Source organism: Anomaloglossus baeobatrachus, chromosome 2 (genome assembly GCF_048569485.1).
Source record: "Anomaloglossus baeobatrachus isolate aAnoBae1 chromosome 2, aAnoBae1.hap1, whole genome shotgun sequence".
Lineage (NCBI taxonomy): Eukaryota > Metazoa > Chordata > Amphibia > Anura > Aromobatidae > Anomaloglossus > Anomaloglossus baeobatrachus.
The window spans coordinates 63,860,914-63,884,432 of NC_134354.1; the positions used below are offsets into that span (position 1 = coordinate 63,860,914).

The following is a 23,519-nucleotide window of genomic DNA, read 5'->3' on the forward strand; positions in this document are numbered from 1 at the left end:
GCTGTGTCCAAACCGCAGCGTTGTTGTACAGTACAAGCATAGTGGATGGGATTTCTTGAAATCTCGTGCCCACTGTGCTTTTTTTTTCCGCCGCAAACACTGACCCGCGGTGCGGCTTTCCAGACCGCAGCATGTCGATTCTTTGCTGCGGAATCATATGTGACAAACGTAGGGAGAACAGAAGCGAGAGACTGCAGCGCACTGAACCCTGATTGTGGGTACAAGGAGCTGCGGTCTCCTGCGGAGGAGACTCGCGGACCCGCTGCGTCCGGGACCCAGTGTGTCCTGATCGTGGGCACGAGCAGCTGCGGTCTCCTGCGGAGGAGACACGCGGACCCGCAGGTCAGGAGGACCCGCTGCGTCCGGGACCCAGTGAGTCCTGATTGTGGGCACGAGCAGCTGCGGTCTCCTGCGGAGGAGACTCGCGGACCCGCAGGTCAAGAGGACCCGCTGCGTCCGGGACCCAGTGAGTCCTGATTGTGGGCACATACCCTTAGGCGTCACCATGTAATGCACCACAGAGACTTACGCTCCATTTCTTGTCCCAGGTAGGAACACCAGCGATTCCTCATGTCTTCTACAGCAATAATGTCCTTTTCTTCCATTTCATCAGCCAACAACATGGGCAAACATGGCACAATGAGATCATTCATCAGAGTCAGACCATTATTAACTTTTTCGCTGTCTCCGGACTCAAACAAGATTGCAGCTTTCTCATTCAGTTTCTACAGGACACAAGAAATGAAGGTTTATATGTAAATCTACCTAATGTACCACATTACAGAAGTATAAATATGAAGCGCTGTACCTAGACGCAGGGACACATTGCCAATAACTATTTATGGAACGTTTAGGCCAAACAGCGTTTAGTGTAGTTACTATACATAATATAGGGTTTCATTTTTTTGGACTCACGCGTTTTACAGCTCATCATATGTCATTAGCCTGGATTTTACATAATCGAGCACATTTTCTACTTACTAGAAAACACTCCCTTCGGTAATGAGAAATCAGCTCCTCGTCGTGTCCTCTGTACGGGCCTCTTGAGAGAAGATCCTTGTTGTACTGGTAGCCGTAGATGAGGTACAGCAAAGCTTCCACATAACTAGGAGATAAGGCACAGGGAATGTCCGCTAAATGGGCCTGGTTGATTTATAATTCAAAGAACCCTTCTCCCTCAATTTTAAAGATGGTGCCAATCAATTCGCCGACCTGGTCCATCAGCCACAACATTATTACTTGGCCGCCGGATGGGAGCCCCGAGGACTGTCTCCTAATTGACGACATTCGCTTTTTTTCTTTTAATTAGTTTGATTCATCGTTGCGGCCTGAAGCACATGTGAGCCAAAAGGAGCGGATGTGGGAGGTAGGAGGTGGGTCTCCCGGCACAGATTCATGGCCGATGTGTCTGAAGGACTGGGCTACCGCAAATTGATTTGTACCAACTCTACTTAATTTCCAATGTTTCTTACGCAGATAAGTGGGATACGCAACACCTGACGTACCTGCATCACCTAGGTTGGACACTTTCCGAGGCTGGTATTGTTTTTATGGAAACAAATCCTGTGCTGAATATCTTCAGGGTAAACATTCTGCTCAAGGTCTCAATTTTCAATACAGAATTGACCAAAGATCATTTTAACCAATGAAGGAATAATAATAATGTCCACAATTGGATGTGTTAAAAAAAAAAAAAAAGTTCCTGTGCTGAGATAATCTTATATATGTGTCCCTGCTATGTACTGTGTAATGGCCGTGTCTGACCATACCACGTCTCCTCAGCCGGGGAGGAAGGAAAAGAGATTATACAGACATTACGTCATAGGATTCCAAATGATTCTCTTTCTTTCATGCAAAGCATTTTTTATAGAAACAGGCAGGAAAATGTTTGTTTTACCTCACAGAAAGAATCAGTTATGATCCCCGTCTGGACCTGTCTGTAGACTCTCTGTGGTGTCTTCCCCGGCCAAGTAGATGTGGCATGATCAGCCCATGTCCCTGTACAAAAACGTGGCACTCAAGATAAATGTGAATAGTGGTCTTTTATTGAGAAGTAGTTGTAGGACCAGCACAAGCACAGACGTTTCGGTCAAAGACCTTTATCAGTGTGCAAGCAGGGGGTCCTCAGAAGGTATAGCAACTGGCGTAGCTAGGTATGATGCGGTGTCCACCGCTGTCTATGTCCACAGTTGGACACCGTGTCATACCCGACTACGCCAGTTGCCAAGTTGCTATACCTTCTGAGGACCCCCTGCACATACACGGATGAAGGTCTTTGACCGAAACGTCTGTGCTTGTAAAAATAAATAAATGACCACTATTCCCATTTATCTTGAGTGCCAAGTTTCTACATCTACTTAAGACTGTCTTGGACCCTACTTGAGCACCACCACAGAAGTGCCGTGTATAAACTCACTACATGTACCTGTACAGTCCGACACGGCCATTACACAGCACATACTGCTGAAGGGACACCTATATAAGATCTCAACACAGGAACATTTTTTTAAAATGCTTTTAATTTTGAAAATTATTGTTCCAAGATCTATTGATTAAAATCAACTACAAAATTAACTATTTGTGAAAAAAACCCTTTAAAATTGAGACGAATCAAGCTTCAGAGCTGTGCAACGCAAAGTTTATTGATTCCTACTCCTCATTGTCTCTTTTCGATGTCCTTGGGCTCAGTGAAGGGAAGTAAGGTCCCCTATATCTCAAATTTATTATTATAAAGGCTGCTTTACACACAATGATATCGCTAGCCATCTCGTTAGCGATGTGACACGCCCAGATCGTTGTTACGATTTGCTGAGATCGCTCATAGGTCGGTTTTTATTGTTTGACCAAGGCGGTCGTGTGGATGTTGCTCGTCGTTTGCAGGGTGTCAAACGTAGCAATATGTCTGCTGCGATCCAAACGACGAACAATATTTTGAAACTGAACGACGTGTCAACCATCAACGATTTTCACCCTATTTGCAATCGTTCGGAGTCGCACGTAGGTGTCACACGTAATTACATCGCTAACGATGCCGGAAGTGCGTCACGGAAACCGTGACCATGACGACATGTCGTCAGATAAATCGTAGCGTGTAAAGCGGCCTTTAATGCCAGAAATTGGTGTAAAATTTCAAGCTAGCCCACACTTTGTCCTTTAATGTTTCAAGTTGTCAAGATCACAGCTTGACGTCAGTGGGTGAAACCAGTTTTGCTTAGAGTCAGAGCAAACCAGCGGTTCCTCTTGTAACAGAAGATGCCATGACTCTACGACTGTATCCTACATAAGTGGTGTTGGTAGAGTTGAGCGAGTACCTAACTATTCGTCCTTGCGATACTCATAACGAGTACCGTCTAATACTGGCGTATTCGTTCCGAATAGCGTGTGCAATGTAAGTCAATGGGGACAAACTCGCAAAGTAACCCGAATCCCGTACTGTTCGTGCGAGTAGCGAATAGTGTAGAATTTGGGTTCGGCTACTTTCACACATCCGGTTTTTGCTCTGCGGCACAATACGGCGCTCTGCAGAAAAACCGCAACAGTTTTTTTTTTTTGCCGCCGGTTGCGGTTTTTTTTTTTGCATAGCTTGCGTTCGGTCCGGTTTTTGCCGCATGCGGCAGATTTAGCCTATGCCGCGGCCGGATGGAACTTTGCCTGCAACGTCTTTTGCTCCGGCAAAAGAAGGGAATTTTGTTTACTTACCGTAAATTCCTTTTCTTCTAGCTCCAATTGGGAGACCCAGACAATTGGGTGTATAGCTTCTGCCTCCGGAGGCCACACAAAGTATTACACTTAAAAGTGTAAAGCCCCTCCCCTTCTGCCTATACACCCCCCCCGTGAGTCACGGGCTCCTCAGTTTTGGTGCAAAAGCAGGAAGGAGGAAACTTATAATTTGGTCTAAAGTAATTCAATCCGAAAGAAGTTCGGAAAACTGAAAACCATTCAACATGAACAACATGTGTACACAAAGAACAACAGCCCGAAGGGAACAGGGGCGGGTGCTGGGTCTCCCAATTGGAGCTAGAAGAAAAGGAATTTACGGTAAGTAAACAAAATTCCCTTCTTTGTCGCTCCATTGGGAGACCCAGACAATTGGGACGTCCAAAAGCAGTCCCTGGGTGGGTAAAATAATACCTCGTAATAGAGCCGTAAAACGGCCCCTTCCTACAGGTGGGCAACCGCCGCCTGAAGGACTCGCCTACCTAGGCTGGCATCTGCCGAAGCATAGGTATGCACCTGATAGTGTTTCGTGAAAGTGTGCAGGCTCGACCAGGTAGCCGCCTGACACACCTGCTGAGCCGTAGCCTGGTGCCGCAAAGCCCAGGACGCACCCACGGCTCTGGTAGAATGGGCCTTCAGCCCTGAGGGAACCGGAAGCCCAGAGGAACGGTAGGCTTCGAGAATTGGTTCCTTGATCCACCGAGCCAGGGTTGATTTGGAAGCCTGTGACCCTTTACGCTGGCCAGCGACAAGGACAAAGAGTGCATCAGAACGGCGCAGGGGCGCCGTACGAGAAATGTAGAGTCTAAGTGCTCTCACCAGATCCAACAAGTGCAAATCCTTTTCACATTGGTGAACTGGATGTGGACAAAGAGAAGGTAAGGAGATATCCTGATTGAGATGAAAGGGGGATACCACCTTAGGGAGAAATTCCGGAACCGGACGCAGAACCACCTTGTCCTGGTGAAACACCAGGAAAGGAGCCTTGCATGACAGCGCTGCTAGCTCAGACACTCTCCGAAGTGATGTGACTGCTACTAGGAAGACCACTTTCTGCGAAAGGCGTGAAAGAGAAATATCCTTCATTGGCTCAAAAGGTGGTTTCTGAAGAGCCATCAGCACCCTGTTCAGATCCCAGGGTTCTAACGGACGCTTGTAAGGAGGAACTATGTGACAAACCCCCTGCAGGAACGTGCGCACCTTTGGAAGTCTGGCTAGGCGCTTCTGGAAAAACACAGAGAGCGCTGAGACTTGTCCCTTAAGAGAACCGAGCGACAAACCCTTTTCCAATCCGGATTGAAGGAAGGAAAGAAAAGTGGGCAAGGCAAATGGCCAGGGAGTAAAACCCTGATCAGCGCACCAGGATAAGAATATTCTCCACGTCCTGTGGTAGATCTTGGCGGACGTTGGTTTCCTGGCCTGTCTCATAGTGGCAATGACCTCTTGAGATAACCCTGAAGATGCTAGGATCCAGGACTCAATGGCCACACAGTCAGGTTGAGGGCCGCAGAATTCAGATGGAAAAACGGCCCTTGAGACAGCAAGTCTGGTCGGTCTGGTAGTGCCCACGGTTGACCCACCGTGAGATGCCACAGATCCGGGTACCATGACCTCCTTGGCCAGTCTGGAGCGACGAGGATGGCGCGGCGGCAGTCTGACCTGATCTTGCGTAACACTCTGGGCAACAGTGCCAGAGGAGGAAACACATAAGGCAGTTGAAACTGCGACCAATCCTGAACTAATGCGTCTGCCGCCAGAGCTCTGTGATCTTGAGACCGTGCCATGAATGCCGGGACCTTGTTGTTGTGCCAGGACGCCATTAGGTCGACGTCCGGCATCCCCCAGCGGCAGCAGATCTCTTGAAATACGTCCGGGTGAAGGGACCATTCCCCTGCGTCCATGCCCTGGCGGCTGAGAAAGTCTGCTTCCCAGTTTTCTACGCCCGGGATGTGAACTGCGGATATGGCGAATGCTGTGGCTTCCGCCCACAGCAGAATCCGCCGGACTTCCTGGAAGGCTTGCCGACTGCGTGTGCCGCCTTGGTGGTTGATGTATGCCACCGCTGTGGAGTTGTCCGACTGAATTCGGATCGGTTTGCCTTCCAGCCACGGCTGGAACGCTTTTAGGGCAAGATACACTGCCCTTATCTCCAGAACATTGATCTGCAGGGAGGACTCTGGCTGAGTCCAGGTACCCTGGGCCCTGTGGTGGAGAAAGACCGCTCCCCACCCTGACAGGCTCGCGTCCGTCGTGACCACCGCCCAGGATGGTGGTAGGAAGGATTTCCCCTTCGACAATGAAGTGGGAAGAAGCCACCACCGAAGAGAGGCTTTGGCTGCCTGAGAAAGGGAGACGTTCCTGTCGAGGAACGTCGACTTCCTGTCCCACTTGCGGAGAATGTCCCATTGAAGTGGACGCAGATGAAACTGCGCAAAAGGAACTGCCTCCATTGCTGCCACCATCTTCCCTAGGAAGTGCATGAGGCGCCTCAAGGGGTGTGACTGGCCATGAAGGAGAGACTGCACCCCTGTCTGTAGTGAACGCTGTTTGTCCAGCGGAAGCTTCACTATCGCTGGAAGAGTATGAAACTCCATGCCAAGATATGTCAGTGATTGGGCCGGTGTCAGATTTGACTTTGGGAAATTGATGATCCACCCGAATCTCTGGAGAGTCTCCAGAGCGATGTCCAGGCTGCGTTGGCATGCCACTCGGGAGGGTGCCTTGACAAGCAGATCGTCTAAGTAAGGGATCACCGAGTGTCCCTGAGAGTGTAGGACTGCTACAACTGCTGCCATGACCTTGGTGAAGACCCGTGGTGCTGTCGCCAGGCCGAAAGGCAGTGCCACGAACTGAAGGTGTTCGTCCCCTATGGCGAAACGCAGGAAGCGCTGATGCTCTGGTGCAATCGGTACGTGGAGATAAGCATCTTTGATGTCGATTGATGCTAGGAAATCTCCTTGGGACATTGAGGCGATGACGGAGCGGAGCGATTCCATCCGGAACCGCCTGGTTTTCACGTGTTTGTTGAGCAGTTTTAGGTCCAGAACAGGATGGAAAGATCCGTCCTTTTTTGGCACCACAAACAAGTTGGAGTAAAAACCGTGACCCTGTTGCTGAAGAGGAACAGGGATCACCACTCCTTCTGCCTTCAGAGTGCACACCGCCTGAAGAAGAGCATCGGCTCGCTCGGGGGGCGGAGATGTTCTGAAGAAACGAGTCGGAGGACGAGAGCTGAGCTCTATCCTGTAACCGTGAGACAGAATGTCTCTCACCCAACGGTCTTGTACCTGTGGCAACCAGGCGTCGCAAAAGCGGGAGAGCCTGCCACCGACCGAGGATGCGGCGTGAAGAGGCCGAAAGTCATGAGGAGGCCGCTTTGGGAGCGGTTCCTCCGGCGGTCTTTTTAGGACGTGACTTAGACCGCCATGAATCGGAGTTCGTCTGACCCTTCTGTGGCCTGTTGGACGAGGAGAATTGAGACCTGCCCGCGGGCCGAAAGGACCGAAACCTCGATTGTACCTTCCGTTGTTGAGGTCTGTTTGGTTTGGACTGGGGTAAGGATGAGTCCTTTCCCTTGGATTGTTTAATGATTTCATCCAATCGCTCACCAAACAGGCGGTCGCCAGAAAATGGCAACCCGGTTAAGAACTTTTTGGAAGCAAAGTCTGCCTTCCATTCACGTAGCCACATGGCCCTGCGGACTGCCACCGAATTGGCGGATGCTACCGCCGTACGGCTCGTAGAGTCCAGGACAGTATTAATGGCGTAGGACGCAAACGCCGACGCCTGAGAGGTTAATGACACCACCTGCGGAGCAGAGGCACATGTGACTGCATTAATCTGCGAGTGACAAGCTGAGATAGCTTGGAGCGCCCATACGGCTGCCCTCCTTCGCACAAAGCATAAAAACTGAGGAGCCAGTGACTCACGGGGGGGTGTATAGGCAGAAGGGGAGGGGCTTTACACTTTTAAGTGTAATACTTTGTGTGGCCTCCGGAGGCAGAAGCTATACACCCAATTGTCTGGGTCTCCCAATGGAGCGACAAAGAAAAACCGCATCGCGCCGCATCCGGCCGCTGCGCCGCATTTTTCAATGCATGCCTATGGGCCCTGGATGCGGCGCGATGCGTAAAAAAACGCATCCGGCCGCCGCATGCGGTTTCTTCCACTGCGCATGCTCAGTAGCGTGCCGCAACCGGAAAAAAACGGACCGGCCGCATGTAAAAACTTATGCAAAGGATGCGGTGTTTTCGCCGCATCCGTTGCATAGGTTTCACAGCCGGATTGAGCCGCACTGCTCAAACCGGATGTGTGAAAGTAGCCTTACTTGTTACATTGCGAGTTTTTCCCCCATTGACTTGCATTGCATATGCTATTTGGAAAGAATACGCGAGTATTGGACAGTACTCGTTATGAGTATAGTGAGTATAAATAGTTAGCTACTCGCTCAACTCTAGGTGTTGGTGTAAAACTACTTTCTCCTTAGACTTTGCTGGAGAAGATGGGATTGCAGTCTCATAAGTCTTATTCTTCCATCTCTACAGAGGGAAAGACAGGCAGCCATAGAAATGAATGTTTCTGAATTATGATAGCCACAGAAAACGTGTAGTAGACTGGAGAGCCACGACAAATCACCGAACATTACAAGCTTTTATAGGAAAGCCGCGATATATAAACTACACAATATATTGCATCGATAAGTGCTTGACTTTTCAAGCTTCAGAAAACCCCCATGTCTTACCTCTTGTTCTGAAACAATTCCAATCCGATCAAGATTAACATGGTCGTCTCTCGAAAGATCCTGTATTCCTTGTGCCACCTCTATACAGGAATAAAAGAATATCCATAAAGAGAAGCTACAAGCACCAAGCAGTCTATAAAAGGTGCAAAAAGGCTTTCCTTTATAAAGGCCAGAGTCTCACTTGCGAGTGCCTCGCGTGTAACTCGTGCGAGTCTCTCATTGAATCACCCGGCATGGACTCACTCTCCGGACAGGAGCGTCTCAGCTGCATAGACATACATGCAACCGACCCGCTCCTGTCAGGAGAGTGCGAGTCCGTGCCGGATGATTCAATGAGAGACTCGCGCGAGTTACACGTGAGGCACTCGCAAGTGTGACTCTGGCCAAAAAGCGCTTATCACAAAAGTCAGAATAGTGGTCCAACATTGATCTCCAGGACTGGATAGGTGTTTGCAATGCTCATTGTATCCGGGAGTGATTGGACAGGAATTATTCCTCGAATTTGAAATCAATAGAATTGGTAGTGGATTACTAAAATCCCCCAAAAATGGCTATGGATTACGATTGTATCACACCATGTGACTAGTAAACAATGCAACCATATATATATATATTTTATCGGTCTGGTCCACACAGGACTCTGCAAAGATGTTTTAAGGCCCCGTCACACACAACGAGTTCGCTAACAAGATCGTTGATGCGTCACTGTTTTGGTGACGCAGCAGTGATCTCGTTATGTGTGACACCTACCAGCAATCAGGCCCATGCTGTGAGATCGCTAGTCATTGCCGAATAGTTGGGACCATTTTCTTCAAAGGTGAGGTCCTGCTGGGCAGGACGCATCGTTGTGCTTAACGCCTGCCAATGACCCCCTAATACAGTCCCAACGCCTGCCAAGATCGTTATACAGGTTGCTGATCGTTACTGCATCGTTGGTAAGGTCTGACTGTGTGACATCTCACCAGCGACCTTCTAGCGATCCTTATCAGGTCACATCGTTTTCGGGATCGCTGGTAAGTCGTTAAATGTGACGGGGGCTTTAGACTCTAACTGCACTTTCTTGCCGGATCCAGTGTTCACATGATTACTGGGGGAGAGGATCAGCAGTTTCTGTCTCAGGCCTCCCAGATTCCCATCTGTTCTGAAGAAAGGATACTAAATTGGCCCTGTAAGTTAATAAGCCAGCCCCAATTAGGCAATGTTCACACGGATTTTTTTTTCATTCAAAGCGGTCTCAGGCTATGTGTCCACGTTGCTTTTTACCTGCTTTTTTGCTGCTTTTTCAACTGCAGCGTTTAATGCCAAAATGGATGTGTTCTGCTTTTCAAGCAAAGTCTATGGGAATTTGGGTTTCTTGTCCGCACTATTCAGTTCAAACTGCAGCCTTTTTCTGGCAGAAATTTGGGCAAAACCTCTGCTTTGCAGTTCAAAACGCAAATGGCAAAAACAATTGACATGTGAATTGTTTTTGCCATTTGGGTTTTGCACTGCAAAGCTGAGTTTTTGCCCAAAGTTCTGCCAGAAAAGAAGGGAATTTTGTTTACTTACCGTAAATTCCTTTTCTTCTAGCTCTAATTGGGAGACCCAGACAATTGGGTGTATAGGCTATGCCTCCGGAGGCAGCACAAAGCACTACACTCAAAAGTGTTAAGCCCCTCCCCTTCTGCCTATACACCCCCCGTGCTCCCACGGGCTCCTCAGTTTTGGTGCAAAAGCAAGACGGAGGAAAAAGAATTATAAACTGGTTTAAAGTAACATCGATCCGAAGGAATATCGGAGAACTGAAACCATTCAACATGAACTACATGTGTACACAAAAAAACAGGGGCGGGTGCTGGGTCTCCCAATTAGAGCTAGAAGAAAAGGAATTTACGGTAAGTAAACAAAATTCCCTTCTTCTTTGTCGCTCTATTGGGAGACCCAGACAATTGGGATGTCCAAAAGCAATCCCTGGGTGGGTAAAATAATACCTCGTAAGAGAGCCGTAAAACGGCCTTTTCCTACAGGTGCGCAATCGCCGCCCGAAGGACTCGTCTACCTAGACTGGCATCCGCCGAAGCATAGGTATGCAACTGATAGTGTTTCGTGAAAGTGTGCAGGCTCGACCAGGTAGCCGCCTGACACACCTGCTGAGCCGTATCCTGGTGTCTCAAAGCCCAGGACGCACCCACGGCTCTGGTAGAATGGGCCTTCAGCCCTGAGGGAACCGGAAGCCCAGCCGAACGGTGGACTTCGATAATTGGCTCCTTGATCCACCGAGCCAAGGTTGATTTGGAAGCCTGTGACCCTTTACGCTGGCCAGCGACAAGGACAAAAAGTGCATCCGAGCGGCGCAGGGGCGCCGTACGAGAAATGTAGAGTCTGCGTGCTCTCACCAGATCTAACAAGTGCAAATCCTTTTCACATTGGTGAACTGGATGAGGACAAAAAGAAGGTAAGGAGATATCCTGATTGAGATGAAAGGGGGATACCACCTTAGAGAGAAAGTCCGGAACCGGACGCAGAACCACCTTGTCCTGGTGAACAACCAGGAAAGGGGCTCTGCATGACAGCGCTGCTAGCTCAGACACTCTCCGAAGTGAAGTGACTGCTACTAGAAAAAACCCTTTCTGCGAAAGGCGTGAGAGAGAAATATCTCTCATTGTCTCGAATGGTGATTTCTAAAGAACCAGCAGCACCCTGTTCAGAATCCAGGGTTCTAACGTCAGCTTGTAAGAAGGAACGATGTGACAAACCCCCTGCAGGAACGTGCGTACCTGTGGAAGTCTGGCTAGGCGCTTCTGGAAAAAACACAGAGAGCGCTGAGACTTGTCCCTTAAGGGAGTTGAGCGACAAACCCTTTTCCAGTCCAGATTGAAGGAAGGACAGAAAAAATGGGCAAGGCAAAGTGCCAGGGAGAAGAACCCTGAGCAGAGCACCACGACAGGAAAATTTTCCACGTCCTGTGGTAGATCTTGGCGGACGTTGGTTTCCTAGCCTGTCTCATAGTGGCAATGACCTCTTGAGATAATCCTGAAGACGCTAGGATCCAGGACTCAATGGCCACACAGTCAGGTTGAGGGCCACAGAATTGAGATGGAAAAAACGGCCCTTGAGATAACAAGTCTGGTCGGTCTGGTAGTGCCCACGGTTGGCCGACCGTGAGATGCCACAGATCCGGGTACCACGACCTCCTCAGCCAGTCTGGAGCGACGAGGATGACGCGGCGGTAGTCGGCCCTGATCTTGCGTAACACTCTGGGCAACAGTGCCAGCGGAGGAACACATAAGGGAGCTGAAACTGCGACCAATCCTGAACTAAGGCGTCTGCCGCCAGAGCTCTGGGATCTTGAGACCGTGCCATGAACGTCGGTACCTTGTTATTGTGCCGGGACGCCATGAAGTCGACGTCCGGCACCCCCCAGCGGCAACAGATCTCCTGAAACACGCCCGGGTGAAGGGACCATTCCCCTGCGTCCATGCCCTGGCGACTGAGATAATCCGCTTCCCAGTTTTCCACGCTTGGAATGTGAACTGCAGAGATGGTGGAGGCCGTGGCTTCCACCCACATCAAAATCCGCCGGACTTCCTGGGAGGCTTGCCACCACTGTGGAATTGTCCGACTGAATTCTGATCTGCTTGCCTTCCAGCCACTGCTGGAAAGCTTTCAGGGCAAGATACCCTGCCCGTATTTCCAGAAAATTGATCTGAAGCGAGGACTCTTGCTGGGTCCACGTACCCTAAGCCCTGTGGTGGAGAAAAACCGCTCCCCACCCTGACAGACTCGCGTCCGTCGTGACTACTTCCCAGGATGGGGGTAGGAAAGATTTCCCCTTCGCTAATGAAGTGGGAATAAGCCACCACCGAAGGGAAGCTTTGGTCGTCTGAGAGAGGGAGACGATCCTGACGAGGGACGTCGGCTTCCTTCCCATTTGCATAGGATGTCCCATTGAAGGGGACGCAGGTGAAATTGCGCGAAAGGGACTGCCTCCATTGCTGTCACCATCTCCCCCAGGAAGTGCGTGAGGCGCCTCACGGGGTGTGACTGGCCTTGAAGGAGAGATTGTACCCCTTTCCGTAGTGACTGCTGTTTGATCAGCGGAAGCTTCACTATCGCTGAGAGTATGAAACTTCGTGCCAAGATATGTCAGCGATTGGGCCGGTGTCAGATTTGACTTTGGAAAATTGATGATCCACCCGAAACCCTGGAGAGTCTCCAGGGTAACGTCAAGGCTGCGTTGGCATGCCTCTATAGAGGGTGCCTTGATCAGCAGATCGTCCAAATACTGGATCACCGAGTGACCCAGGGAGTGTAGAAGCACTACTACAGTAGCCATAACCTTGGTAAAAACCCGTGGGGCTGTTGCCAGGCCGAACGGCAGTGCCACGAATTGCAGGTATTCGTGTCCTATGGCGAAGCGCAAGAAGCGCTGGTGTTCTGGAGCAATCGGTACATGGGGATAAGCATTTTTGATATCGATTGATGCAAGGAAATCTCCTTGGAACATTGAGGCGATGACGGAGCGGAGGGATTCCATCCGGAACCGCCTGGTTTTTACCCGTCTGTTGAGCAGTTTCAGGTCCAGGACCGGGCGGAAAGACCCGTCCTTCTTTGAGACCACCAACAAGTTGGAGTAAAAACCGTGGCTCTGTTGCTGAAGAGGAACAGGGATCACCACTCCTTCAGCCGTCAGAGTGCGCCGCGCCTGCAGAGGAGCCTCGGCTCGCTCGGGAGGCGGGGATGACCTGAAGAATCGAGTCGGGGGACGAGAGGTAAACTCTATCTCGGAACCGTGAGACAGAATAACTCTCACCCAGCGGTCTTTTATTTGTGGCAGCCCGGTGTCGCAAAAGCGGGAGAGCCTGCCACCGACCGAGGATGCTACTAGCGGAGGCCGAAAGTCATGAGGAAGCCGCTTTGTTAGCGGCGCCCCCGGTGGTCTGTTTAGGACGTGACTTAGACCGCCATGCATCAGAGCTCCTTTGTCTTTCTGAGACCTTGTGGACGAGGAGAATTTGGACCTGCCCGCGCCCCGAGAGGAGCGAAACCTCGACTGCCCTTTCCTCTGTTGGGATATGTTTGGTTGGGACTGGGGTAAGGATGTATCCTTTCCCTTGGATTGTTTGATGACTTCATCCAGACGCTCGCCAAACAACCTGTCGCCACAAATTGGCAAACTGGTTAAGCGCTTTTTTTTTTTTTTTTGGAAGCAGAATCTGCCTTCCATTCCCGTAGCCATAAGGCCCTGCGGAGTACCACCGAATTGGCGGCCGCAACCGCCGTACAGCTCGCAGAGTCCAGGACAGCACTAATAGCGTTGCCGAAGTTTGGGAGGTAATGGATGCCACTTGTGGCGCGGCCGTGCATGTGGCTGCTTCAATTTGCGCTTGACCTGCTGAGATAGCTGGTAGCGCCCATACGGCTGCGAATGCTGGGACAAAAGAAGCTCCGATAGCTTCATAGATGGATTTCAACCAGAGCTCCATCTGCCCGTCAGTGGCATCTTTGAGCAAGGCTCCATCCTCCACTGCAAGTAATGATCTAGCCGCCAGTCTGTGAGATTGGAGGGTCCACTCTGAGACACTGAGTCCAACCTTTAACCACGTCAGGTGGAAAAGGACAACGTGTATCCTTAAGGCGCTAAGAAAAAACGCTTATCTGGACAAGCATGGTGATTCTGGACTGCCTCTCTGGAATCAGAATGGTCTAGAAACATACTCGGTGTACGCTTGGGGAACCTGAAGCGGAATTACTCCTGCTGATAATCTGACTCCTCCGCCGGAGGAGCTGAGGGAGAAATATCCAGCATTTGATTGATGGACGCAATGAGATCGTTCACTATGGCGTCCCCGTCTGGAGTATTACGATTGAGAGCGCCCTCAGGATCAGAATCCTGATCAGCTGTCTCCGCATCATCAACCGGAGATTCCCCCCGCTGAGACCCTGAACAACATGATGTCGAGGGAAATTCTAAGCGAGCCCGCTTAGTCGGTCTGGGGCTGGGGTCTAAGTCAGAACCTTCAGCCTGGAATGTATCCTGGGAGGACATTGTTGGTCCAATTGAGGGGGGCCAGGGAACAATGATTCAACAGAGTCCCTTTGCTGAGATACCGGCCTGGACTGCAAGGCTTCTAGTATCTCAGCCATAGTCTCAGAGAGTTTTGCAAACTCCATCCCCGTCACTAAGGACCGTGTCAACAGGTGTCTCCCCCTGGGCCCCTCTTAGCAGATGCTCTGGCTGAAGAAGAGAGTCACAGGGGCCACACATTGCACACAATGAGGGTCAATGGGACCTGCCGGCAGCTGGGTCGTACAAGCGGCGCAGGCAGCCTAATAATCCTGTTTTTTGGCACCCCTGTCTTTGTGGGGCCATGCTATTGTTTTCCCTGATTAACACAAAAGGGTAAATAGCCATAATGAACTGTGCTCATACAGTGTAAAGTATATAGTAATAACACAGAATGTATCAATACACTACAGCACCATGGGGGTAACACCCCAGGTGCTGCTTACCAGCCGCCTAAAGCGGTTGTGAGGCCACCAGAGACCGTGTCTGGGTTTCCCAGGGTTAATCCCTCTCTGCAGCGTCTGAGGAGCTGACAGGAAATGGCTGCGGCGTCCTGACGAGAGGAGGGAGCCGTGGGCGTCTCACACAGTGCACAGTGAGGGGAGTGGAGTATGCAAAGCATGCTCCAGCCCTCATGCTGCTCGTTTGTCCCTCTCTTCCGTGCAGCGTCCCGCCCTTCCCCCTGCCTGTCAGGGCTGAGGGCGGGAAAAAGGAAGCTAGGCCGCAAGAAAGCCGGGGACTCGAGTATAAGCGTCGCCGCCGTAAAAGCGCGGCCGACGCCGAAGTCCCCGGCGAACTACAAGTCCCAGCCGCGCCGCAGTTTCACATGGCAGCGGCGGTTAGCGCGGTAGCCCCTACATATAAACACACTCAGCGACGCTGAGTGTGTAATGGCACATATAGACCCGGTCAGCGCCGCGGTCCCCGGTGCACTAGCACACCCAGCAAAGCTGAGGTGTTGCCGTGCACGGTCCCTACAGGGATACAGAGTACCTTCAAGATGCAGGGCCATGTCCCTGAACGGAACCCGGCTCCTATCCAGCAGTCTCCACAGGAGTTGTGGATGAAGCACGGTCTCAGTGCCTGGAGACCGATAGGATCCCACTTCACCAGAGCCCTGAGGGGGATGGGGAAGGAAAGCAGCATGTGGGCTCCAGCCTCCGTACCCGCAATGGATACCTCAACCTTAACAACACCGCCGACAAGAGTGGGGTGAGAAGGGAGCATGCTGGGGGCCCTATATGGGCCCACTTTTCTTCCATCCGACCTGGTCAGCAGCTGCTGCTGACCAATCTGTGGAGCTGTGCTGTGCATGTCTGCCTCCTTCGCACAAAGCAAAAAACTGAGGAGCCCGTGGGAGCACGGGGGGTGTATAGGCAGAAGGGGAGGGGCTTAACACTTTTGAGTGTAGTGCTTTGTGCTGCCTCCGGAGGCATAGCCTATACACCCAATTGTCTGGGTCTCCCAATAGAGCGACAAAGAAAGGCTGCAGTTTGAACTGAATAGTGGGCACAAGAAACCCAAATTCCCATAGACTTTGCTTGAAAAGCAGAACACATCCATTTTGGCATTAAACGCTGCAGTTGAAAAAGCAGCAAAAAAGCAGGTAAAAAGCAGGTAAAAAGCAACGTGGACACATAGCCTCAAACACTCTTTGAAAACCCTTCTATTTAATTTCTATGACAAATCTATTTGGCTGCCATTTTTGACTTTTTTTTTTTCCTTTTCTTCCCTAAAGAGGTTTTGGGAAACTCCTGGGAAAAAAATAGAAAATTCATTTGACTTATTTAAAACGAATCATGAACTAAACCTCTCTAAATTTAGAACTCAACTTTTTTTTTTGCCTTTTTTGGTGTGTTTTTGCATTTTTGTTGCAGAATGTGTGTCCTTTGTGTACAGTACATGTTTAATAAAGTGAGCTTTATTTACCAAAAACGCAGCACAAATGCATGATTGTGTTTTTTTGCACAATCTCATTGTTTTCTATGGATGAAGAAAAGTTGAAAAAATTGACATGCTGAAAATTAAAAAAACAAAAAAAAACAACAAAAACCCTTTTGCATGAGATTTCTGACATATAGCATTTGCTGGTAATGTGAAAAGCAGCTTTTAATTTGACTAAAAAAACGTTGCAAAAATTCTCCTAAACCTCGATCCCCTCCCACCCACAGACGTTTTTCAATTCTTGGAAAAAAAACCTCAGTGTGAACACAGGCTTTTAGGGGAAAATTAGTCTCTAAATTCAATGTATTTAGATATTTAACTGCCCCCTCCCCCAAAACGGCTTTTTAGGACTGCATGGGGAGAATAACGTGTGAAATTAATGAAGAACTAAAGAAAGAAAACACCCAGAAAAGAAAAATTAAAGGAGGCATTGCAGGTCCAAGTCTGTTTCTAGCTCTGCCCCCAGATGAAAAAAAAAAAGACAACCAACAAATAAGCCATATGTTCCACATATACAACATATATACAGTAGATAATTTTTATAGAAAGTGAAATCCTTTTCGGATCTATAAATTATTCAAGATACACAAAAAAAAAAATTAAACCACATAAAAATTCCAGTATTTTTCAGATTATAAGACGCCCTTTTGATCCCAAAAATTTGGGAAGAAAATGAGGGGTGCGTCTTATAATACGAATGTATTTTACCGGGAGGTGGAGACTGGTGACAGGAGACAGGGGCAGTGCTGCAAGCTCTATGCTGGCTGCAGGTGGTGAGGCAGGGGCCATCCAATCCTCAAAATGTCGGTGGTGCAGGCTTCAAATAATGGCGCCCAGAGTCGGCGCATGCACATATTGAGCTCTTGGCTCAAACTCTCATCTGCGCACGCGCCGCCACTGACACATCGATCTCCCAGCAGCAGAGTTAAGGAAAATGGCACTTGGAGGTGGTGTGTACGCAGAGTTCACGGCTTGCCACTGATGTGATAGCTGAATCTCGGCACGTGCAAACTCCAGGTGCCATTTCTTTGCAGATTTGGTTCTGAAATTTTTACACCATATTCCTGCACTCAATCTACACCACCTGGCAACCCCCCCCCCCAAAAAAGCGTTTCTTTTCCGCATTATTTTTCCGCATTTTTTTGCTGAAATTTTGTGCCAGGAGGTGCACATTTGGTGCTGAAATCGTCTGCACCAGATTTCAGCACCAAATTTGCATCCTTTGGCCCAAAAATGCAAAAACCTGCAGCGAGCATCTGGGAGACTCGCCACACCATCGCTGTACTCAATCACTAACTCTGCCTCCTGTGACCCTGCTCCAAAAACACTGCAGTGCCCCTCCTCCCAGGTAAGACACCACCGGATTATAAGACGGACCCCATTTTTTTATGTTACTTTTTTATCTAAATTTGGGGTGCGTCTTATAAAACGAAAATTCCAGAAGCTTAAAATTCCATGTATGAAAAGAAGGGAATTTTGTTTACTTACCGTAAATTCCTGTTCTTCTAGCTCCTATTGGGAGACCCAGACAATTGGGGTGTATAGCTTCTGCCTCCGGAGGCCACACAAAGTATTACACTTTAAAAGTGTAACCCCTCCCCTCTGCCTATACACCCTCCTGTGCATCACGGGCTCCTCAGTTTTGGTGCAAAAGCAGGAAGGAGAAAACTTATAAATTGGTCTAGGGTAAATTCAATCCGAAGGATGTTCGGAGAACTGAAAACCATGAACCAAAAGAACAATTCAACATGAACAACATGTGTACACAAAAGAACAACCAGCCCGAAGGGTACAGGGGCGGGTGCTGGGTCTCCCAATAGGAGCTAGAAGAAAAGGAATTTACGGTAAGTAAACAAAATTCCCTTCTTTGTCGCTCCATTGGGAGACCCAGACAATTGGGACGTCCAAAAGCAGTCCCTGGGTGGGTAAAAGAATACCTCAATAAAAGAGAGCCGAAAACGGCCCCTTCCTACAGGTGGGCAACCGCCGCCTGAAGGACTCGCCTACCTAGACTGGCGTCTGCCGAAGCATAGGTATGCACTTGATAGTGTTTTGTGAAAGTGTGCAGACTAGACCAGGTAGCTGCCTGACACACCTGCTGAGCCGTAGCCTGGTGTCGCAATGCCCAGGACGCACCCACGCCTCTGGTAGAATGGGCTTTCTGCCCCGAAGGAAGCGCAAGCCCCGAAGAACGGTAGGCTTCAAGAATCGGTTCCTTGATCAACCGAGCCAAGGTTGACTTGGAAGCCTGCGAACCCTTACGCTGGCCAGCGACAAGGACAAAGAGCGCATCTGAACGGCGCAGGGGCGCCGTGCGAGACACGTAGAGCCGGAGTGCTCTCACTAGATCTAATGAATGCAAATCCTTTTCACATTGGTGAACTGGATGAGGGCAAAATGAAGGTAAGGAGATATCCTGATTGAGATGAAAAGGAGATACCACCTTAGGGAGAAATTCCGGTACAGGACGCAGAACCACCTTATCCTGGTGAAAAACCAGGAAGGGGGCTTTGCATGACAGCGCTGCAAGCTCCGACACTCTTCGGAGTGAGGTACCTGCCACTAGAAATGCCACCTTCTGCGAAAGACGTGATAAAGAGACATCCCTCAGCGGCTCGAAAGGTGGCTTCTGAAGAGCCGTTAGCACCCTGTTAAGGTCCCAGGGTTCCAGCGGACGCTTGTAGGGTGGAACTATGTGGCAAACTCCCTGCAGGAACGTGCGGACCTGCGGAAGCCTTGCCAGGCGCTTTTGAAAAAATACTGAGAGCGCCGATACTTGTCCCTTGAGAGAGCCCAGTGACAAACCCTTGTCCATTCCGGATTGAAGGAATGAAAGAAAAATGGGTAAGGCAAAAGGCCAGGGAGTAAAACCATTATCAGAGCACCAGGACAAGAAGATCCGCCAAGACCTGTAATAGATCTTGGCGGACGTTGGTTTCCTGGCCTGTCTCATAGTGGCAATGACATTCTGAGATAACCCTGAAGACGCTAGGAGCCAGGACTCAATGGCCACACAGTCAGGTTGAGGGCCGCAGAATTCAGATGGAAAAACGGCCCTTGTGACAGCAGGTCTGGGCGGTCTGGAAGCGCCCACGGCTGACCCACCGTGAGATGCCACAGATCCGGGTACCACGACCGCCTCGGCCAATCTGGAGCGACGAGAATGGCGCGACGACAGTCGGATCTGATCTTGCGTAACACTCTGGGCAACATCGCCAGAGGAGGAAATACAAAAGGGAGTCGAAACTGCGACCAATCCTGAACTAACGCGTCCGCCGCCAGAGCTCTGTGATCTTGAGATCGTGCCATGAAGGCCGGGACCTTGTTGTTGTGCCGTGACGCCATGAGATCGACGTCCGGCGTTCCCCAGCGGCGACAGATCTCTCGAAACACGTCTGGGTGAAGAGACCATTCCCCCGCGTCCATGCCCTGACGACTGAGAAAATCTGCTTCCCAGTTTTCTACGCCCGGGATGTGAACTGCGGAGATCGTGGAAGCTGTTGCTTCCACCCACAGCAGAATCCGCCGGACTTCCTGGAAGGCATGACGACTGCGCGTGCCGCCCTGGTGGTTGATGTACGCGACCGCCGTGGCGTTGTCCGACTGTATACGGATCTGCCTGCCCTCCAGCCACCGATGGAAAGCCAATAGGGCTAGATACACTGCCCTTATCTCCAGAACATTGATCTGAAGGGAAGACTCTATCGGGGTCCAGGTTCCCTGAGCCCTGTGGTGGAGAAAAACCGCTCCCCACCCTGACAGGCTCGCGTCCGTCGTGACCACAGCCCAGGTTGGGGGCAGGAAGGATTTTCCCTGCGATAGAGAAGTGGGAAGACGCCACCACTGAAGAGAGGTTTTGGCTGCAAGGGAAAGAGAGACGTTCCTGTCGAGGGAAGTCGACCTCCTGTCCCATTTGCGGAGAATGTCCCATTGGAGTGGGCGCAGATGGAACTGCGCGAAGGGCACTGCCTCCATTGCTGCCACCATCTTCCCCAGGAAGTGCATGAGGCGCCTCAAGGGGTGTGACTGACCCCGAAGAAGAGATTGCACCCCTGCCTGCAGAGAAAGCTGTTTGTCCAGCGGTAGCTTGACTACCGCTGACTGTGTATGAAACTCCATCCCGAGGTAAGTCAGTGATTGGGTCGGTGTCAACTTGGATTTTGGGAAGTTGATGATCCACCCGAACTGCTGGAGAGTCGCCAGAGCGACGGTCAGGCTGTGTTGACACGCCACCCGGAAGGGTGCCCTGACTAGGAGATCGTCTAAGTAAGGGATCACCGAGTGGCCCTGAGAGTGTAGGACCGCCACAAGGGATGCCATGACCTTGGTGAAAACCCGTGGGGCTGTCGCCAGGCCGAAAGGCAGTGCCACGAACTGAAGGTGTTCGTCCCCGATGGCGAAACGCAGGAAGCGTTGATGTTCGGGTGCGATCGGCACATGGAGATAAGCATCCTTGATGTCGATCGATGCTAGGAAGTCTCCTTGTGACATCGAAGCGATGACCGAGCGGAGAGATTCCATCCGAAACCTTCTGGTGCTCACATGCCTGTTGAGCAGTTTGAGGTCCAGAACGGGACGGAATGATCCGTCCTTCTTTGGCACCACGAACAAGTTGGAGTAGAAGCCGTGACCATGTTCCTGAGGGGGAACGGGAATCACAACTCCTTCTGTCTTCAGAACGCCCACTGCCTGAAAAAGTGCGTCGGCCCGAGAGGGGGGCGTAGATGTTCTGAAGAAACGAGTCGGAGGACGAGAGTTGAACTCTATCCTGTAACCGTGAGACAGAATGTCTCTCACCCATCGGTCTTGAACATGTGGCCACCAGGCGTCGCAAAAGCGGGAGAGCCTGCCACCGACCGAGGATGCGGTTCGGGGAAGCCGAAAGTCATGAGGAGGCCGCCTTGGAGGCAGTGCCTCCGGCGGCTTTTTGGGGGCGTGACTTAGACCGCCACGCATAGGAGTTCCTCTGGCCTTTCTCTGGCCTGTTGGACGAAGAGGATTGGGACTTGGCTGAGGGCCGAAAGGACCGAAACCTCGGTTGTATTTTCTGTTGCTGAGGTCTCTTTGGTTTGGACTGGGGTAAGGAAGAGTCCTTTCCCTTGGATTCCTTAATAATTTCATCCAATCGTTCGCCAAACAATCGGTCGCCAGAAAACGGCAAACCGGTTAAGAACTTCTTGGAAGCAGAGTCTGCCTTCCATTCGCGCAGCCACATGGCCCTGCGGACTGCCACAGAATTAGCGGATGCCACCGCTGTACGGCTAGCAGAGTCCAGGACGGCGTTCATGGCGTAGGATGAAAAAACCGACGCCTGAGAAGTCAAAGACGCAACTTGCGGAGCAGAGGTACGTGTGACCGCATTAATCTCAGACAGACAAGCTGAGATAGCTTGGAGTGCCCACACGGCTGCAAAAGCCGGGGCAAAAGACGCGCCTGTGGCTTTATAGATGGATTTCATCAGGAGCTCTATCTGCCTGTCAGTGGCATCCTTGAGCGATGAGCCATCTGCAACTGATACTACAGATCTAGCCGCCAATCTAGAGACTGGAGGATCCACCTTGGGACATTGAGCCCAACCCTTAACTACGTCAGGGGGGGAAGGGGTAACGTGTGTCATTAAGGCGCTTAGTAAAGCGCTTGTCCGGAAATGCTCTGTGCTTCTGGACAGCATCTCTGAAGTTAGAGTGATCGAAAAACGCACTCCGTGTACGTTTGGGAAACCTAAACTGGTGTTTCTCCTGCTGAGAAGCCGACTCCTCTATAGGTGGAGGCGGGGGAGATAGATCTAGCACCTGGTTTATGGACGATATAAGATCATTTACTAAGGCGTCCCCCTCAGGTGTATCAAGATTGAGAGCAACGTCAGGGTCAGAGCCCTGAGCTGCGACGTCCGCCTCGTCCTCCAGAGAGTCCTCAAGCTGGGAACCCGAGCAGCGTGAGGAAGTCGGGGAAGATTCCCAGCGAGCCCGCTTAGCCGGTCTGGGACTGTGGTCCGTGCAGGGGTCCTCCACGTGAGACCTAGGGTCCACCCCGGGGGCGCGCTGCGGTGCGGACTGAGAGGGACCTGGAGGCGATGATACAACAGGGCCCGGGGCCTGTGTAAGGACCGGTCTGGACTGCAAGGCTTCTAGTAGCTTGGCAGACCATTTGTCTATAGACTGAGCCATGGATTGTGAAAGTGACTCAGAGTTTTTCAGCAAAAACTGCAAACTCTGTCCCTGCCGCCTGGACAGTGGAAGCAGGGGGGTCTGCCTGAGCCGAGGGGCCCACTAGTGACCGAGGCTCCGGCTGAGCAAGTGGAACAGGGGTCGAGCATTGCTCACAGTGAGGGTAGGTGGAACCCGCAGGTAACATAGCCCCACAAGAGGTACAGGTTGCAAAAAAACCCTGTGCCTTAGCGCCCTTGCTCCTTGTGGACGACATGCTGTTGTCTCCTAGGAGAGTGATCACTGAGGGTATATGGGAAAGGGTAAACAACCCGGCCGAACAGAAAAAATATATATTATATATATATATTCATTCCGGCACCCTAGGGGGACCAGCACCGGGTGACCGGTGTGGCTTACCGACCGCCCAAAGCGGAGAGTGTGTCCTCCAGATTCCCTGCCTTAGGTCTCCCAGAGCTGCAGAGCTCGTTCCTGAAAATCCTCCACCGGCAGAATGTGTAGTAAAAATGGCTGCCGGAGCTCTCAGGGGAGGAGGGAGCCGTGGGCGGCGCTATGAAAGTGCGGGAATCTGGGCCCCATAGAGATCAGTGAGGGGGGAGGAAACATACAGGATGCTCCAGCCCTCACCACCGACGTCAGGTCGGCCGTCCCGCCCTTACCCCTGACTGGCAGGCCCGGGGGCGGGAGTTATGCTACTAGGCCGCAATGAAGCCGAGGACTAAATTTAAGACCGCGGCCGACAAACAGGCTCGGTCGGCGCGGAAGTCCCGGTCTTCACAAACCAGCAGCTGCTGCAGCGTCCGGGAAACAAGCGCTCCATGCACAGTCCCCATGGGGACACAGAGTACCTTATAGATGCAGGGCCCGGTCCCTGAGGATACATAGACTCCTGTCTGGCAGATTC

General features: G+C 51.0%; 1 protein-coding gene across 2 annotated transcripts in view; it reads right to left on the reverse strand.

Moving 5' to 3' along the window:
- USP25 (ubiquitin specific peptidase 25) overlaps window positions 1–23,519 on the reverse strand; it is a 274,636-nt gene that overhangs the window by 16,517 nt on the left and 234,600 nt on the right. For both annotated transcript variants that reach the window (XM_075335070.1, XM_075335071.1), the window contains 3 exons: window positions 8,459–8,538; window positions 982–1,105; window positions 530–725 (listed from right to left, as the gene is read on the reverse strand). In XM_075335070.1, coding sequence (XP_075191185.1) covers window positions 530–725; window positions 982–1,105; window positions 8,459–8,538 — 400 coding nt within the window. The remainder of the gene's footprint in view (window positions 1–529; window positions 726–981; window positions 1,106–8,458; window positions 8,539–23,519) is intronic.